Source organism: Solanum lycopersicum, chromosome 8, assembly GCF_036512215.1.
Source record: "Solanum lycopersicum chromosome 8, SLM_r2.1".
NCBI classification, from domain to species: Eukaryota; Viridiplantae; Streptophyta; class Magnoliopsida; order Solanales; family Solanaceae; genus Solanum; species Solanum lycopersicum.
The window spans coordinates 38104840-38124924 of NC_090807.1; the positions used below are offsets into that span (position 1 = coordinate 38104840).

At 35.3% G+C, this 20085-nt stretch overlaps 2 protein-coding genes across 2 annotated transcripts; both read right to left on the reverse strand.

Annotated features, from left to right (window-relative positions):
- Nucleotides 1-11622: 11622 nt before the first annotated feature.
- On the reverse strand, nucleotides 11623-13192 carry LOC112942053 (uncharacterized). Its single transcript, XM_026032606.2, has 3 exons — nucleotides 12668-13192; nucleotides 12245-12379; nucleotides 11623-12189 (listed from the first exon to the last, which is right to left on the reverse strand). The coding sequence occupies exons 1-3, from the start codon at nucleotides 13190-13192 to the stop codon at nucleotides 11623-11625; spliced, it is 1227 nt and encodes a 408-aa protein (XP_025888391.2).
- A 1012-nt stretch (nucleotides 13193-14204) lies between these two features.
- Nucleotides 14205-18758, reverse strand: LOC104648691 (uncharacterized). The gene is made up of 5 exons (XM_010326499.2): nucleotides 17573-18758; nucleotides 17093-17491; nucleotides 15678-17032; nucleotides 15259-15452; nucleotides 14205-15081 (listed from the first exon to the last, which is right to left on the reverse strand). Exons 1-5 carry the CDS (start codon nucleotides 18756-18758, stop codon nucleotides 14205-14207), a joined length of 4011 nt encoding a protein of 1336 aa, XP_010324801.2.
- Nucleotides 18759-20085: the final 1327 nt, after the last annotated feature.

Sequence of the window (20085 nt, forward strand, 5' to 3'; positions counted from 1 at the left end):
CCTCTAATTCTGGAAAAAAAAATAGTTTCACCTTTAGATTATCCATTATTTATTAAAGGAAGCTCAGTCTCATCACTCGAGTTCTACCCTCCTGAAGAGATGAGTCCAAAACTCCCCCCTGTAGAATGGCTCAGTTTCATGGAAGGATACATCTAAAGATACTTGATATTTTTTTCGTGCATGGATAATAACATCTATAGCCCTGTTGAAAATATGAATATCCAAAAAAATACATTGTATGGCACAATGATCTAATTTGTTTTGTAAGACTTTGGGAATATGAACATATACAGTACACCCAAAAACTCCTGGTTCGAGATTTGGAATAAGTGTAATGGAGCAAAAAGAGTACAATTTATCTTGTGGATTTTGGAAAACAATAACTCGGGAAGGAACCCGATAGGTAAGATACACAACAAATTTGACCTCCTCACTCCAATAAAACTGTAGCATGTTCATCCCAATAAGAGATGAATGTACTACCTCCATAATTTGCCGATTCTTCCTTTCTGCCAACCCATTTTGTTGTGGTGTATACCTACAAGAAGTATGGTGTCGTATTCCCAATTGTCTCAAATATTCACTAAATAAAGCATCATCAATTTCCGTGGCATTATCTAATTGCCGAATTCGAATTTTATGTTGATATTTGATATGAACCATATTGTAGAATTCCTTAAATGCCATATATGAATCACTTCTTTTGCGATGCAAAGATACCCATGCAAACCTAGTGAATTTATCAATAAAAGTGATAGAATAACGAGCATTTGAGGGTGATGGAACCTTTGCAGGTCCCCAAATATCAGAATGTATGACACCAAAAGGCTAGGAACATTTACTTAAACTAGATGACTATGGAACACGATGATTTTTTGCCAATTCACATACATCACATTTGAGATCTTAAATATCGACAACAAAAAAAAAACTTTTCCTATGTTTTTTAAGGTACATAAAGGAAATGTGACCGAGCCGCCTTTCCCATAACCAAACACTATCACGAGTCTTCTAAATCCCACTCATATGAAATGCATGATGAAATTTCCTTTTTCAATCTTCAGTTAACTCTAAATAATACAACTCATTTCATTTAACACAATAACAAAGAGTCCTCTGTGTCAGAATGTCCTGAAAAACACATAATGAAGGCAAAAAAGTTATGGTACAATTCAGTGTTGAGGTATTACTGCAAACTGATTAAAGATTATAAGAAAGTTTGGGAAGTAATAGGACAGTATCAAGTGCTAACATATTAGAAAGAAAAATTGATTCGTCTCCTATGATAGGAGAAGTACTACCATTTGGGATAGAGATGTCAGATTGAGATGACGTTTTAAAAGTCTATAATTTGGTGGAATCGTTTGTCATATGATCAATTGGTCATGTGTAGATAATCAAAGCAGTATTATTAGTAGTGACAAAATATACATCCACCTTATCAGAAATGCCTAGATGAACAACATTGGCAATGGGTTGCGATTTTCCTTCTTGGGTGGATATGTGGTGTCCTTGCAATAGCAATTGATACACCTTCGTTGATATTTTTTTCTAGGCTTCTTTGAGAAATCCCACAAGTCCAGGTAATCAATAATCTCATAAAATATATGTTTCGAATATCCTTTCTAACCGCAATGATTACAAATAAAATCATTACATTTTCCCGTTCATGAGTTACTGCACCCTTTGTTTCGGTGAACTGCATTGGCAGAACTTTGTGGAATTGTGTGAAGTTCCCATGGTCTGTCTTTGTTGAAATTCACCTCTTATGTATGCATATGTAATTTTCATATTATACTTTGGATCCTTCCATAGAATCTCACCATGAACTTTATCAAATTCAACGTCAAGTCCATTGAGGAATATATGAACTCGCAATCTAACCATAATGGAATGTGTCTGTATGACTCCAAGAAATTCTTCCTCTTGTGCGACTATTAAATGGTCGATTTCCTGGAAGATTTCAACCAGTTCACTATAGAAAGTAGACAGAGGTCTACCACTCTATTTGACCGTGACATATATTTTATACCACTCAAACAAACAGGTTTCATCATATCCATCATAGAAGGTTTTATCAATAGGTTCCCATATCTCATTTGTTATGGAGAGTTGGATATATCGCTACATAAGATAAGGGCTCACTAAATTAATGAGCCAACTGTTCAGTCTGTTGTTGTCAGTAATCCATGTTGCGTAACTCGGATCATTCGTTGTTTGTTTCACTTTATCTCCTATCAAACACAAAATTTTATTTCGTGCACCAATGTGCATCTCCATCAATTATGACCAGAGATAAAAAATTGTTTCCTCAAGAACAATACTCATTGGGAAAGTTGAGTCATCGTGATAGACAATGAAAGATTATGGAAGAGGTGGGTGTCTGGTCTCCCATTGTGAAGAAAAAATTTATTCGAGTGTCCTTGAGATTCAATTCGATGTTGGTGAATTGATACCATGACGAACGGTAAGAATAATGTTGATAACTGAATTCTTCTGTATTTTCTTCACGATATTACAGCTTTCATATATATATTCTACGAAACAAATAAATAAATATATATATGTATATAAATATACAAGGTAAAAGAGATATTCCCTTATTGTGGATCCCTACAATCATGATTTAGTATAAACATGTTGAGACGCCTACGATCATGCTAACAATTGTAAAGTTCATGAGTAGTATTAATTTGAAACAATTAAATTTAAATTTACCTTTATTGTGATGTTGATCTTTTCCAATTGTAAAACAATATTTTGTCCTCTAGGATCTTCTTTCATGCTGATTGTCATTATCAATGTTTCAGTAGAGGTTTCATTTTATTTTTATTGTATTTTGAAATTCCATCAAAAAGGTGGAAGTTTATCTACGATGCCACAAACAATAAGGTTTTATCCAATTTTGACCTCCTCAGACCCGAGCTCTCTAACAATTATTACAAAGTCTTCAGCTTGGTCTACCAGTTTTTTGTTATCCACCATTTTGAAACAAAAAAAATCTACTAGCCGCATATTTTTGTTTTGCTCCTACCTTTTCGTATCATACTTACGCTACAATACTTTCCAAATTTTCATTGAACTAAAGTAAGTTCTATCGTGATAATCATAAAATTTATCAAAGTTCCATCGTATTTTTCCACTTCTCTTGATGAGAAATAGTTTCATCATCATTCATAGAGGTTATGTCAATTTATTAGGATTCTTCTTTGTTAACATATTAGATACATTGAGAAGAATTAAGTTGAAAAGTATTTTACCCTTCCATCTCTTGAAATAGTTACCATTAAACAAAAATGACTTGTTAAGGTCTCTCATCTTGACAATGCTGGTTCTTTCAATAGTAGCCAATGGGAATCTCCTGAAAATTGTTAGTGAAAAGTACAAGTTTAAAAAAGATTACAAATGAAAATGAAATGTTGAAACAAAAATCTCTTCGGGTTGAGGCGGAATATCTTGCTCTCTTTAAGGAGATTCAAGCTTACTACAAGTTTTTAATCGATCCAACAGTAGTCCTTTTTGACTTGTCTCTTCAGGAATATACCATTCTAATCACAAAGTGTAACTCAACAAATCTGGACAAAAGTTGAGTCCAAATATTTACTAACCCCCCCCCCCCAACTAATAAGAACTCTATATTTAACACACTATTATGATTTCTTGTGTGTTATCGAAACCAAATGAAGACAACCACTATTTATAGTTTAGAAAGTATTTCTAAAAACGAGTAAGAAAATAATGGGGTAGTTAATAGTGAATATAAATGATCAAAGAGTTTACATAGGCTAAAAATAATAACGGAGGAATAAGGAGTGAAAAATAATGTGGAAAACGAATGCCCGTCAACGTACAATTGAAAATCAACGGACAAAAGTCACTACACAATTCAATGTGTCAACTCTCTAACCGCCAATGAGTAATCTATAAAGACCAACACAGTTATATATAGAACATGGTGAGATAGATGGAATTCGATAGCCTTCAATTAGAATTTATCCATTAAATCCAAAATTTGATTGTGACTATTCATTATGACTTCCTTCAGTTTTATTTCGATTGAGGCACAAAAAGAAGCAACCTCTTGTCTATCTCAGATTTTTATGAGTTGGTTGAGCCTTCGTCTTTTGGATTGTCTTCTATCCAATATGGTACCTGTAGTTTTTAGGTTTCATTGGGTTTACCTTATTTACCGGTCGATATCATCGCAACAAAAAAAGTATCTCGTGTTAGATTCTTGAAAATGAAGAACTATTGAATAGGGAATGTTTTTTCCTGTAAGTAACCCTACCCTACGAATAGAGTCTAGATTATTCAAATCAATAAAATTGACTAAAAATGGTTATTAAAATTCAATTTCCTTACAAAGATAGAGGGATTGTTTCGGTAAGAAAACTTTCGATTAAAGTAAAAAATATCGAAATCAGTTTCAAGCATTGACTATTTTCCTTATCATAAATAATAATAATAATAATTATTATTATTATTATTGTTGCTCTCATATATACTATCTTATTCTTTGGTTTTAGTATTACATAATTATTATTATTATTATTATTATTGCTCTCATATATACTATCTTATTCTTTGATTTTAGTATTACATGCTTTACGTATTTTAATTTTCTCTTGTAATCTTTTACACAATGTACCGGGAATAGTCTCTATCTTGCTGAAAATAGATATAAGGTAACATACACGCCACCCTCTCCATATCATTGTCAAATTACACTAAATATATTGTTTTACAGTAAAGTACATCAACTAGAAAATATAGTAATACATGTCGTTAGTAAGTTGCAGTTGATTGTTACATAATAAACTAAAGAGGATATCCAAAAAATACTTAGGCTAGTTCTAGAGTACGTAGTACAATAAGGGTGTTTTCTGATACGAAAGGAAAATGTTTCTCATGAAAAATATTTTTCTAAATTTCCATAGTTTCATTAAGAGAAGTCAATTTCCTCGTATTAAGGAGTTCATTTTTGTAGACAAAATATTTAACCAACCGAACATAAAAAATTGGAAAACATTTTTCCTTTCATGTCAAACACATTTTGAGACCTGGTTGGACGTTACTAGCATTCTTATTACAGGTTCAACTTAACATAGTAACTACTCAAACCTCTTTCATTCACAATGTCAAGGGAAATTTATTCAAAACAAAAAAAAATCAATTTTAATGTATAAATAATTCATCCAAAATCCAATAAGATATCATTTCTATCTTTGAATCCATAAACTCAAAATTTTGAATTCTCCTATGGAAACCTGAAGCATAATATCACAAACACAACACTATGAGTCGAAATTACCCATTTTATTGTTGATGCTACTAGCCATCACAAAAGGTAAACCTGCATAGCTAAGGCTTGACCGACAACTCTAGCTAGCCATCACAAGCGTCTCTATTCGAAGAATCTTTAAGCTTCCTCTTCTTTTCATTTATATAACTTACATGTGAGCCTCCATGAATTATTCATCTCTTGAACATGCTAACTTTATTTTCACGTCCTGCAATTGACCTTCACAAAAAACTGATCTACTAATGTTAAAAAAGAAACAACTAGTTGTTGTCTGAACTACATTTCATTAAAGTTGAAAAAAAAATATGTATCTGGATGTTGTGTTTGATGTTTGAACATTTATTTTGTCACACCTCTTTTATTTAAGTTTTAATTGTTGAGGATATGACGGGGTTTTTTTTTAATTTTTTTTTTTAGAGTCGCCACTTTAAATTGAGTTTTTTATGTGTTTCAAGTCACCAGATAGTTCTTAATAAAAAAAACGTTTTTTTTGGGTCTACGAAAAAAAGAGATTGGGTAAGGAATTCTGTTGACCGGAGGGAAGGTATGAAGCACCCCCCGAGTCCCGTGGTTCTAGCACGGTCGCTTTATTAACTTATATTTGGCTAAAATAATTTATTTACTTAATTTGGATAAAAGGGGGAAAAATTAATTACTATTTTTAAAAAAAATGATTGGCCTAAGAGCGTAACCGCTCACAATACCTTTCTTTTAGGAAAGAAATACACACTAAGGATCGTAACCGAACATATGATGGTATTTAAAGTTTTAATTTTTTTTATTTTTATTTTTTTAAAAAAATAATAATAATTGATTACTCAAAAAAAATAACGTCATGAATGGATAAAAAAAATTGGTGCAACGTATAAACCAAGAAATGATTAGTTTTTGTTTATTTATTATTATAAAAAAAATTCTAGCATTTATTTATGGTTTTAGCAAAAGAAAAAAAAATTTACCAGTAGACAATGAGAACAAAGAAAAAAATTTGGCACCCCCCGAGTCCCGTGGTTCTAGCACGGTCGCTTTATTAACTTATATTTGGCTAAAATAATTTATTTACTTAATTTGGATAAAAGGGGGAAAAATTAATTACTATTTTTTTTAAAAAAAATGATTGGCCTAAGAGTGTAACCGCTCACAAGACCTTTCTTTTAGGAAAGAAATACACACTAAGGATCGTAACCAAACATATGATGGTATTTAAAGTTTTAATTTTTTTTATTTTTATTTTTTTAAAAAAATAATAATAATTGATTACTCAAAAAAAAATAACGTCATGAATGGATAAAAAAATTGGTGCAACATATAAACCAAGAAATGATTAGTTTTTGTTTATTTATTATTATAAAAAAAATTCTAGCATTTATTTATGGTTTTAGCGAAAGAAAAAAAAAATTATCAGTAGACAATGAGAACAAAGAAAAAAATTACAAAATTACAATTGAACACTCTTTTAAATTAATGATATACTAGTTTATTTTTATTTTATATATATATATATATATATATATATATATATATATATATATATATATATATATATATATATATATATATATATATATATATAATATGTATTGATAAAAATTTAAGAAATAACTAATTTGGTAAAAAAATATTATATATATAAATGACTACCTTAACTTATTTGATAGAAGATTGCAAAATAACAAATTTTTAATTGTTGAATTATTAAGTCAAGTTAGTCAAATTTGTATTTTTACTTTAATAATCAATTCAAAAATAATTTTTTTTTAGAGATTTTTTTTTTAAAAAAAAAACAAAAACATATTTACTTTTTTTTAATAGAAAAAACCAGATTTTATTTTTTTGCAAAAATCACCAGATTTACATTTTTGCAGAAATAACCAGATTTACATTTTTTGCAGAAATAATCAGATTTTATCTTTTTTGCAGAAATAACCAGAGTTACATTTTTTGCAAAGATAACCAGATTTACATTTTTTGCAGAAATAACCAAATTTACATTTTTTGCAGAAATAACGAGATTTACATTTTATGCAGAAATAACCAAATTTACATTTTTTTCTTTTGTTGCAAAAATGACCAGATTAAACCCTTTTGCAAAAATAACTAGTTTTACGTTTTTTTTATATATTTTTTCTTAAGTTCATTCCTTAAAAATGAAAGTTACCGAAAACCTAAAAGATTTGCAATTGTTATATTTTAATTGCTTGTTTTATTTTATTTTTTTATATTTTTTTCTTTTTACTTACTAAAGCTAAAATTTAAGCTAGAAATAATTAATATTATATATGTACATCATAATAAACATAATGATATGAGAAACACTATAGAATAATAAACTAATAGAAATATACAAACAAAGTAACATAAGGATAAACATAATCATACGAGAATTATAATAAGCTTAGTAAAAAATATCAACAATTTTTCAAAAAAAATAAAACATAACAATAACATAAAGATTACATTGAAATGTAAAAAAAAGAAATACCTAGAGTTGATGACAAGCAAATATAGGAGCAAATTTAATTGAATTCCCAAGACAACCCAATAGAGATATCCTCTTCTTTTTTTTTCTTTAAGAAGAAATTTTTTAAGTGAGTATTTTTTTGCAATTTTCTTTCTATATCTTCCTTTTCTTTCTTCCCCAAGGGAGTTTAAATAGGTGAATAACATTAACATCCACCTTTCTTGAAAACTTAAGAGCCAATGCATGCATTGGACTCTTTGTTTTCCCAAGGTGCCTCCCTAAATGGCCAATGAAATTATTTTTTTTTTATTTTTTGTTTTAAGAAAAAATCAGATTAATTGCATAATTCTTTTGCCCTTTTAGATGACACATTTACTTTATTCATTAATTGAATATAGTTATATGGGTCAGCAGAAAATAATAGGCCCAATGTCATTTAGATGGCCCATTCCTTTTATTCATTGTTTGAATAATAGTTAATGGGCCATCTGAAAAAATCTAAAATAGGCCCAAATGTTGACCCATTTCATCAATACCCAACAAATTGACCCAATAACACAAAATCTAAACATCTAAACAATTTTAAAGATCAAACAGAACAAAATAATGCAGAAAAAAAAGTCAAAATAAATAAATAATAAACATAAAAATCGAAATAAAAATAAAATAATAATACTTCAAGCAACTCATCAACATGATGAACTTAAAGAACATTAATAACATAATCCAACATCAAACGACTTATATAGTCAAACCAAAAAAGATAATGATAAATATGGGTATAGATTAAGAGGGGGCAAAGATTGACATAACTTCCGGGTAAATGAAGGTCGCCGAGAAACTTTGCCGAAATTTTTTTTGATGGATTTTGAACTTAAAATTTATATCAAATGATAGCCCTTGAAGATCTCTACACGTTTATGTAAATGGTTTGGGATGGGGATGACGGGAACTTTATAAATCTAAGGAAAAAGTAAAAATTTATATTTGGTTTTCCTTAGATCTACGGAGTTTGGCTATAGATATGGATGAAAGGTTTGTAGATTTAGGTAGAGGAGGATGAAAGGAAAAGATGGTAAAATTCAAAAAAAAAATTCCAGCGAAAAAGGGGTGGCCGGCTGGCGGTGGGTGGCGGTAGCGGTGGCCGGCCGGCGGCATGGTAGTAAGGGAAAGAAGAAAGGGACAACAAATCTAAAATAAAAATAAAGGAAAATTCTAATTTTTTAGAGTTTTGTATTTTTGTTTGGGTCCAATAACAGCCCTTGGATCAAAATATCATGAATGGATGAGATTCAATCTTGACCATTTCTATGGACCGGGTCAAGATTAATTGGGCCATCAGAATTGATATAAATCAGCCCAATTTTAACAAATTGGGTCATTTGAGCCAATAAACTAATAAATACAAATACCAAAAATTCAAATTAAAAAAAAATCTTACTAAAATACTATCGGAGTAAAATAAACATGTCAAAAATTAGGTGTTTACAGCATGCCCTTCTTCGCTTGGAAACATGGAGAGTTTTCAAGAAAAGAAAGTGAACGAAGTGGCTAATTTTTGACTGTTTCAAACTCCGATGAAGCCATCCTTGCTTTAGAGGTTGCCTACATATCCTTGATTAAAAGGAAATCAGATCAGTGTAGTTCGAGAAACTTTGATAGTCAAAACTATCATAAAAGACGGCTAAAAGATTGCTTCATATTGCTTGTCATCATCTACTGCCTATAGTTACAAAGAAAAAGTTAGAGAACTATGTATCTCTACATTATAAATGTTACAAGATCCCTAATTGATGTATCTTATTAGGATCTTGTCTAGATCATTCACTTGCTCTGTGCATTATCTTTGAGATCAATCTGCATGCTATCTTGGTGGCTGGTGGATCATTCTTAAGTGCATGTTTTAACTTGAGTGGGTTGTTCAAACTCAAAAACTCAAGATCACAAAATGAAGAACCCATGAAGAATATGTTTCCTTAAGGAAAGAGGAAAACATATGAGATTCTTGAACTAGGAAGAATGACCCTAGAATGAATATGTTAAATGAAGCGTGCTGCCCTGAGAGTTCCAAATAAGACGCATTGTCCTAAGATTGGATGTATCCCTAAAATGTGAATAGGGTGTGTATAACCTATGAATGGTGGTGCGTATTGCTCCAGACATGAATATGGTGCGTATTGACCATGAATAAAGGATGTGTGCTTGTTGCACGAAATTCAGATTGGTGCGTATTGCACGAAATTCAGACAGGTGCGTATTGCACATGAACAAAAGATGGTGCGTATTGCCCATGAATAAAGAATGTGTGCTTGTTGCACGAAATTGAGATTGGTGTGTATTGCACGAAATTTAGACAGGTGCGTATTGCATACGAACAAAAGATGGTGTGTATTGCCCATGAATAAAGAATGTGTGCTTGTTGCACGAAATTGAGATTGGTGCGTATTGCACGAAATTTAGACAGGTGCGTATTGTACATGAACAAAGGATGGTGCATATTGCCCATGAATAAAGGACGTGTGCTTGTTGGACGGAATTGAGATTGGTGTGTATTGCATGAAATTTAGACAGGTACGTATTGCACATGAACAAAGGATGGTGCGTATTGCCCATGAATAAAGGACGTGTCCTTGTTGCACGGAATTGAGATTGGTGCGTATTGCACGAAATTTAGACAGGTGCGTATTGCACATGAACAAAGGATGGTGCGTATTTCCCAGGAATAAAGGACGTGTGCTTGTTGCACGGAATTCAAATTCGTGCGTATGGCACGAAATTCTCGCATTGATAGGCAAAATGCTAGTAGAATGAGATGAAACACCAAACATTTGAAGACCTTGGAGATCTTCCTTTTTGCGATGTTTCCTTTTGACTTGTAACCCGACATGTTTTCTTCGATCAATTTCTCCAACTCTACTACAACTCCATGCTTAAGCAACCTTTGAAGCTCCCTCTTTGTTAAACAGGGGCCTTGATCTTTTGGTAATACCAAATATCATGGTGCGAGTGATGTCCCAAAGAATGATGACCTTCATGAATTTTGAGTGAAGATCTGAGGTATTTTAGTCCTTGGTCCATGGCTTGTCAATTCAAATACTCAGCTTGATTTTTGGGAACCCGTAGTAAGATTTTCAATCTTTACTTTATTTTGTCAAGAGATTATATCAAAAGGAGAAAAGAGAAAAAAAAATAATAAAAATAAAAATAAATATCAAACTTAAGAGTAGGAAAGATTGGATCAAGAAAACTATAAATTTAATGGAGGATATTCCTTTAAATATGAGAAAGAGAACTTATCTTGAGGCATATGTCGACTTTGATTGAACCATGACATGCACTTGGACTTGCCCCCTGATCCATTTTTTTTTAGTTCTCAAAAGCTGAGTCATCTTCAATTGATCTATGTGCCCTTTATGCAGAGGTGTCGAGAATTGATCGTCCTTGCAGATTTCATTCATGATGTTCCCTCCCTTTATCTTAAGGTGCCCGTAGGATTTTCACCTACAAGATTTTATTTCGTCTTATGATGCCTATGAAGGTTTTCACCGATAAGAAACTCTTTTTTTTCCTTTGATGATTAATATCATTTTTAGATTTGACCAAAAATTCGGTTGCCAGAATAAACAGAATTATGATCTGACCTTATTCTATATATATAAAAAAAACTAAAAATGCCCCAGTTTCTGTAAATACTGGAAAACTGATTTTTTTTATATGACCGAACCCCTAAAGGGTTGCCTACGTATCCTTTCAGAATCAGGTCAAACGTAGTTCAGATTTTTTTCAATGGGAGAGGTTTTTTATACGGGGGTGCATCTGTTCTTTATACCCCAAACATGCCGCAGAACCTTAGAATGCATTAGATGTAGTATCTTTTGACTGAATCTGCATTAACAATTATGCCCGTGGTTTTTCCTTCCACATCAGTAAGGTGTAGGGCTCCTTTGGACAATACTTCCTTGACAAGATATGGACCTTGCCAATTTTGGGAAAACTTTCCCTTGGCTTCTTCTTGGTGCGGGAGAACGTGCTTTAAGACCAGTTGACCTACTTCAAAGTGTCTTGGGTGCACCTTTTTGTTGTATGCACGAGCCATCCTTTGCTGATAAAGCTGACAAAAATAGACAGCCGTCGATCGTTTCTCGTCTATTAATGTGAGTTGCTCTAGTCGGGTTTTGACCCATTCGGTATCTTCAATTTCAGCCTCAACAATAATTTGAAGAGATGGAATTTCAACTTCTGCTGGAATCACAGCCTCAGTTCCATACACCAGCAAATAAGGAGTTGCACCAATCGAGGTACGCACTGTTGTACGATATCCTAAAAGTGCAAAAGGCAGTTTCTCATGCCATTGTCTAGTGCCTTGAACCATCCTTCTGAGAATCTTTTTAATATTCTTGTTGGCTGCCTCCACAGCTCCATTGGACTTTCGGTCAGTATGGAGTGGAATTGTGGTGCACAATTTTGAACTGCTCGCATACCTCCTTCATCAGATTACTATTGAGGTTTGCGGCATTATCTGTTATGATAGCTCTTGAGATACCAAATCGACAAATAATGTTTGAATGAACAAAATCCACAACCGCCTTCTTAGTGACTGCTTTGAAAGTTATCGCCTTCACCCATTTGGTGAAGTAATCAATTGCAACCAAAATGAATCAATGTCCATTAGAGGCTTTGGGCTCAATTGGTCCGATTACATCCATTCCCCATGCAACAAAGGGCCAAGGAGCAGCCATGGGGTGCAACCCTGAATGAGGTGAATGAATAAGATCTCCATGGATTTGACATTGATTACATTTTTTCACAAAGTGAAAGCAATCTCTTTCCATGGTAAGCCAATAATACCCCGCCCGGAGTATCTTTTTTGAAAAGACATATCCGTTCATGTGTGGTCCACATACCCTAGCGTGCACTTCATTCATAATTTTCTTGGCTTCTTCAGCATCCAAACATCTCAATAAATTCAAATCCGGAGTTCGTTTATACAAAACATCCCCGCTCAAAAAGAAACCATTAGCCAGACGTCTAATAGTTCTTTTTTGGCTTTTGTTGGCATGTTCGGGGCATCTCCCTGTCTTCAAAAAATTCTTGATGTCTGAGTACCATGGCTCACCATCAGGTTCTACTTCCACTGTATTACAATAGCCATGTTGGTCCCGAACTTGAATCTCCAATGGGGTGATGTAAGTGTTTCCAGGATAGGGAAGCATTGAGGCCAAAGTAGCCAGGGCATCGGCCAAATCATTATGAAACCTGGGAATGTATCTAAACTCGATGTACCTGAACCTTTTGCTGAGATCTTCCACATATTGTCTATATGGAAGGAGCTTGATGTCTCGAGTTTTCCATTCGCCTTGAGCTTGTCGGATAAGCAAATAAGAATCTCCTAACACAATTAATTCTTGCACACCCAAATCTATTGCCATATTTAGACCCATGATGCAAGCTTCATACTCAGTGGTGTTATTTTTACAAAAGAAGCGAAGTCGAGCTGTTCCAGGGTAATGTTTCCCTGTGGGCGATATTAAAATTGCCCCAATCCCTGTGCCTTAAGTATTGGTTGCTCCATCAAAGTACAATTGCCAAGCTTGATTTCCATTTGAACCTACTTCCTCAATTGAGTTAGTCTCTTCATCTGGAAAATATGTATTCAATGGTTCATAATCCCCATCGACTGGGTTCTCTGCCAAGTGGTCTGCCAAAGCTTGGGCTTTCATTGCAGTGCGAGTGACATATATAATGTCAAATTCAGTGAGCAAAATTTGCCATTTCGCGAGTCTGCCAGTTGGCATTGGCTTATGAAAGATGTACTTTAAAGGATCCATCCTTGATATGAGGTAAGTTGTGTAGGACAATAAGTAATGCCTTAACTTTTGAGCTACCCAAGTTAGGGCGCAACACGTCCTTTCCAAAAGGGTGTACTTGACCTCATAACTAGTGAATTTCTTGCTCAAGTAGTAGATAGCCTGCTCCTTCCTTCCTGTAGCATCATGTTGACCGAGAATACACCCAAAGGAATTATTTGTTACTAAAAGATATAGAAAGAGAGGCCTGTCAGGTTAAGGCGGTACCAACACAGGAGGGTTGGACAAATACTCCTTGATTTTTTCAAAAGCTCGTTGACAATCTTCTGTCCACTTGACAGCAGCATCCTTCTTCAAAAGTTTGAAAATGGGCTCACATGTGGTTGTGAGTTGAGCAATAAACCTGCTGATGTAGTTCAACCTCCCAGATAGACTCATAACTTCGGTTTTATTTTTTGGGGATGGAATATCTCGAATGGATTTTATTTTAAAGGGATCCAATTCGATTCCCCTTCTACTGACAATAAAACCCAGAAGTTTTCCAAATGGAACTCCGAATGCACATTTTGCTGGATTAAGCTTGAGGTCATATCTTCGCATTCTTTCCAAGAATTTTCTCAGATCTTACACATGATCAACGTGTTTTAGACTTGATGATTACGTCGTCGACATATACTTTAATTTCTTTATGCATCATATCATGGAACATGGTGTTCATAGCCCTCATGTAAGTCGCCCCAGCATTTTTAAGACCAAATGGCATGACCCTGTAGCAATAAGTTCCCCATGGAGTGGTGAAAGCAGTTTTCTCAGCATCCTCTTCATCCATCAAGATTTGATGATTCCTCGCATAACAGTCCACAAAAGATTGCATTTTGTGTTTTGCACAATTATCAACTAAGATGTGGATATTTGGCAATGGAAAGTTGTCTTTTGGACTAGCCTTGTTCAAATCCCGATAGTCAACACAAACTCTTGTCTTTCCATCCTTTTTCGGCATAGGAACAACATTTGCCAACCAAGTAGTGTAACGAATAACTTGGATCACCTTTGCATTCAATTGTTTCATTATTTCTTCCTTAATTTTTTTACTCAAGTCCGATTTGAATTTCCTTCTTTTCTGTTGGACGGGTAGACAATCAGGATAAACGGGCAACTTATGAACCACTAAATCAACACTCAAACCTGGCATGTCATCATAAGACCAAGCAAATACATCTTTGTACTCAAAAAAAAGTGGTGTTATTGCCTCTCTAATTTCCTGATTGATATGTAAACTTATTTTTATTTCCTTAACATCCTCGGAACTTCCCAAATTGATTGTCTCAGTTTCACTAAGATTAGGCTTCGGTTTGTGCTCAAACTGTTCCAGTTCCCTATTAATTTCCCTAAAAGCCTCTTCTTCATCATATTCCACCTCTTGACTTGGTGATTCAAGAATGAACATCTCTTTGAAATCAGGGAGTGCATTCCGCATGCATGACATGTTATCAAAGCCGTCATTTACAGAACTGAAAAATAGAAATTAAAAATTAAGAGAGAAAAAAAACAAAATTTACTATGAAGCTGAAATTTCATTTCATTGACATCATAAGGGACAGAAGGGTTGACAATAACAAAATACTTTGAACTATTCGGACCACAACCCCGAGAACAACAAAATACAAAAGAGTAGCAAAACAAACTACCACGACTCCTTCCTTATGGGGAAAGGAGTGGCTTTCCAATTGTTTAACTCAACACCTGAGCCCACGAGCTGCATATTAGCATGACTTGTGCCTTCACCAACTTGGACCATATTTATTTCACAAAACAACTGACTGAGATCCTCAATGATTTCTTCAATATCTTCAGGAGTGAATGAATCTTTCAATTCTGAACCCTGCGATTTGATAAAAGAATGAGAAATATGGGGAATCGGTTGTGGCAACGACCAATCAATCCTTTTGTGGTTCTTAGATTTATCTCTATTTCTCTTGCTTTGTTTGTATCTGAGGCCAGAGGTGCCTTGGTTTCCTAAAAGAGTAATGGGATCCACGATTCCTTACGAATATACTCCCAAACCTTTACCGGGTTGATAACCATATTTGAGCATCGTCGTTGTTACCATTGAAGCGGAAGAAGATATACATGATTGGATGATAGATTCTCCTTCTTTACAGCGATCGACCGATACAACCTCAAAAGACTGGTAAACAACAGAATCACATCCTTCCTTTGCCTCAATGTATGGGACGGATGGATCTCTGTAAATAGGTGAATTGTCTTCTCCATGAACAGTGATTTCCTGATTGTTGTATTCAAACTTGACAACTTGATGTAGAGTTGATGGGACAGCTCGAGCCATGTGGATCCATGGCCTTCCTAGTAGAAAATTATAAGATGTTTCCATATCCATTACTTGGAACACAATCGTAAAGACTACTAGCCCAATTGTCATGTTTAACTTGATTTCACCAATGGTATCCCTCCTTGAGCCGTCATAAGCTCGCACAAATACATTGCTGGGACGAATTCTGTCAGTGTTAACTTTCAAGCTTTGGAGCGTAGAAAGAGGACATATGTCTACCACTGAACCTCCATCTATCATGACCCTCTTTACATAGTAACCTTCACATGTCACTGTAAGATGCAAAGCTTTGTTGTTTCCAGCTCCCTCCTTCGGCAACTCATCATTAGTGAAAGTGATGGCGTTTGACTCGAAGACGCGGCTGGTCATATTCTCCAACTGATTTACTGTGGTCTCTTTTGGCACATGTGCTTCATTCAAAACCTTATTCAACACAAGACGATGTTCTTCTGCGTGCAAAAGTAGAGACCACAGTGAAATCTGTGCAGGCGTCTTCATCAATTGTTGCACGATAGAGTAATCTGGAACTTTAAGCTTTTTTAGAAATTCTACATTTTCTTCTCCAGTAACGGCTTTCTTTAGTGGTACTTGGGTATTTTCAGCCATCTTGCCTTTTCTTAATTCTTCTAGAGAATAACATCTTCCAGAGTGTGTCAAACCTCCCGCTTCATCAACTTCTTCGACAATCTCCTTTCCTTGATAAACCACTGCAGTTTTGTTATAGTTCCAAGGGACAGGATTTGAATCAATTACTGGAAGCTGTTGAACAGGCTTAACAAAAATAGGCTCTTTCATCTTGGTCAAGCCACTTTGGTCATGTTGTGTTGATGAAAAGCCTTTTGATACATACAACTTTGGCATAGCAGCTCGAACTTCAATCCCCTTTGAAACCCCTGGGACGCACAAGACATTGGTGTCATGATTGACACCTTCCGCACTCAGAGAGGCAACTGGTGTTAAACTCTTCATTGACTTGTCTTCTTCTCCAATCTTCTTAAACAACTTTCCCATTTTGCTGAGGAGTCTGTACGCTTGATCATCACAAACCATACCCACTAAGTTGTTTTCAGCTGGAAGTGGATTATTGGTCACATTGGGAGTGTTCTGATCATCTGTCACAACAACAACTCCATGCTCGATCAGCTTCTCTATTGCTCCCTTCAAGGTCTAACAATTATCAGTGCTGTGTCCTGGGGTTTCTGAATGGTATTCACATCTTTCATTTGCTTGGAAACCTGGAGCATTTGGATTCAGACGATGTCGTGGGATGCACTCAATCGCTCCTATCTTTCTTAACTTCTGAAACAAGCTGGAGTACGACTCCCCCAATTGAGTGAATTTCTTTTTCTGTTCTTGATCTTGAGCATAATTTCGCATAAGAGGAGAGTTGTAAGGGACTTGATAGGGTGGCTGTTGTGGGCGAAAGTTTCCTTGAGATGGGGCCCTAAAATGTGGGCGATTGGGAGGATGCACATATGACTGAGCATTTAAGACAGGGTACGGAGACGGAGATACTGGATATTGAGGAGCATAAGGGTAGTAATGCTGAGGATAGCTAAGTTGTCCCTGAACTGATGTGTAAGGACAATTAGACTTTCTCTGAGCTCATCTTGACCTTGATGCCAGTGAAATAACTTCCTCTTTCGTTTTACGATTTCCAAAACTTGTTGAACCACCTTGAATGGCCTGTGTGGTAGCTTTGATTGCTGCTTGGCTCACGATCCTTCCTGTTTTGAGACCACTTTCGACCATTTCCCCAATTTTGATTGCTGTGTGAAACGGTCTTCCCATTGCGGCTGTGAGGTGGTGGAAGTAGTCAGGATCTTGAGCCTCTATGAAGATATCAACCAATTCTTGCTCATTTAATGGGGGCTTAACTCGGGCTGCTTGTTCCCTCCATTTGATAGCATATTCTCTGAAGCTTTTACTTGGTTTTTTTCTTGTATTGGAGAGTGTATTATGATCTGGCATAATGTCGACATTGTACTGAAATTGTCTAACAAAATCTTGAGCCATATCATCCCATATGTGCCAGTGGGAAATCTCCTTATCTATCAACAATTCTGAGGTAACACCAGTCAGGCTTTCACAAAAATAAGCCATGAGCAATTCTTCTTTACCCCCTGCACCCCGAAGTTGATTACAGTATCTCTTAAGGTGGGCTAGGGGATCACCGTGTCCGTCATACTTATCAAACTTAGGGGTTTTGAAACAAGGTGGCAGGTGGACATTTGGGAACATACACAAGTCTTTGAATGCGACACTTTTGTGCCCTCCTAACCCTTGCATGCTCTTCATGTGTTGCTCGATGCTTTTCATTTTTTTCAACATTTCTTCTTGCTCTGAGCCTGGAGTGGGCCTCTCATTATCAATAGGGGAACTGAATTGAACAGAGTTAGGGCCCCCAAATGCTATCCCAGGAGTATAGTACTGCTCTGGATGAGTGGTGAATTGTCCGTCTTGAGCTGCTCTTTGCGTCACAGTCGGTTGTGGGAGTGTATAGACTGGTGCAGCTGTTGTGACAGTGGGAGTATTCCTAAATGGCATGCCTTCAGGACGTGTTGTTGATAGCCCGGCCCCACAATTATCAAATGGACCATACCCTAGAGGGAAGAACGGTTCTGGTATTGGCACTTGAGAAGATGAAGATCGAATACTAGTGATCTCAGGAAAACCAGGAATAGACGCTGGTGGTTCTTGTCCATTGGCCCAGGCTTGCCACAATTGTGCCATAATATTTCTCAGCGTCCGATTTTCTTCAACAGTGATTGTCTCTCTTGTTGTTGAATCAATCGGAGTGTCTGCTGGATTCACCACAGTTTCAGTATTGGTTGTCATTGACGCTCTTACCTTAGACCTGGTAAAGTACGGGTGGTCGGCCAGTTTACCACAAACCTAACCACCGAAAGCTAACTAGAGTTGATGTGAAATGAACAAACTTGTTAGGGGTTAGACAATTTTATAAATCAATCACACACTTATTAATCACATCGTAAAATGGGTTCGGAAGGCCACTGTTTCATCCCATCTTTGCTTTGCTTATTGTCCTTTTTTTTTCTTTTTTTTTTGGAAAAAGAAAAAGTTTTGAAAAATAAATTCTGATCGGACCCTTTGGAGGTTGCCTACGTATCATGTTATTGCATGAATCAGATCATTACGTAGTTCAAAAATTTAGTCAACTCAAACTGATTAATTTGGAATTCATTCATCAAAAGTTCAAAAAAAACAACAAAATCAAAAGGTTTAAAAACAACCCGAATCAACATAATATCCTTAAACACCAAATTTTAAACTAAGAACCAAGTCTTTCAACAAACAAAATGAAACGAACAACAAAAACAACTAAAACTTCTCTTCAATCTTCATCACTTTCTTGGGGCTTTCTTTTTCCTCTCAAGGTCTCATACAAATTCAGAAATACCTTCGGCAAATGGGGAACAATGTTCCGTGCTTGCTCAGCCACTTCTTGATCATTCATACGGCGCTGATTTTTAATAACATAGGAGGTTTGCTCTGCTAGTTGATGAATTTGAAGTCTAGCCTTTCCCATGTTTTGATGACAATCATTTAACAAAGCCTGATGATTACCCAGATTATTCCTCAAGAAGGCCTCTCGCCCTTCTGCTACTTCAAGTTGATGGCGAAGTGTTGCTATTTCGATGATCAATTGTCTTTGCCCCTCTTCGGATGCCTCTAAACCCCTCTTCAATCGAGAAATCTCAAAATTCTGCTCCCTTTTTATCTGTCGTGCCAAGTGGATTTTATTATCCAATTCCTCCTCCAATCGGGCTAGTCTTCCCTCTGCATGCTTTAATTCTCCTTCCATATCTTGCAACTCTAACTTGTGATTTTTCATCTTTGGACCTATACTTCTTGTCGTGCAATGGTTGATTTGGCCTTCTCCAACTTTTTTTTCAATTGTCTTATTATATGTTGATCTCTTCTTTTTCTGCTGGATCCTTCAGGAGTGTCACCAAATGTCATAGGATCACGAAACCATGATAGGTACCCTTGAACCACCTTTCCTTTATCTTTCTCCACAACCATTTCACTTAGCTCAGAAATAATACTCCCATACCAAATCTTCATAATCTCTTCGCTGTTAAAAGAAAAACCTGGTGGAGTGTCATATGCAAACCTACTCATATCATCATTGGGTGGGATT

Coding starts and splice junctions, on each gene's coding strand:
- LOC112942053 (XM_026032606.2), bottom strand. CDS start 13,192: ATGGCAATAGATTTGGGTGTGCAAGAATTAATTGTGTTAGGAGATTCT. Junction 12,380..12,667: donor TGAATGAAGTGCACGCTAGG/GTATGTGGACCA, acceptor AAATGGGTGAAG/GCGATAACTTTCAAAGCAGT. Junction 12,190..12,244: donor ATAGTAATCTGATGAAGGAG/GTATGCGAGCAG, acceptor ACTGACCGAAAG/TCCAATGGAGCTGTGGAGGC.
- LOC104648691 (XM_010326499.2), bottom strand. CDS start 18,758: ATGACAACCAATACTGAAACTGTGGTGAATCCAGCAGACACTCCGATT. Junction 15,453..15,677: donor TATCTTCTTCCGCTTCAATG/GTAACAACGACG, acceptor ATCAAATCGCAG/GGTTCAGAATTGAAAGATTC. Junction 15,082..15,258: donor CCCATAAGGAAGGAGTCGTG/GTAGTTTGTTTT, acceptor TCTATTTTTCAG/TTCTGTAAATGACGGCTTTG.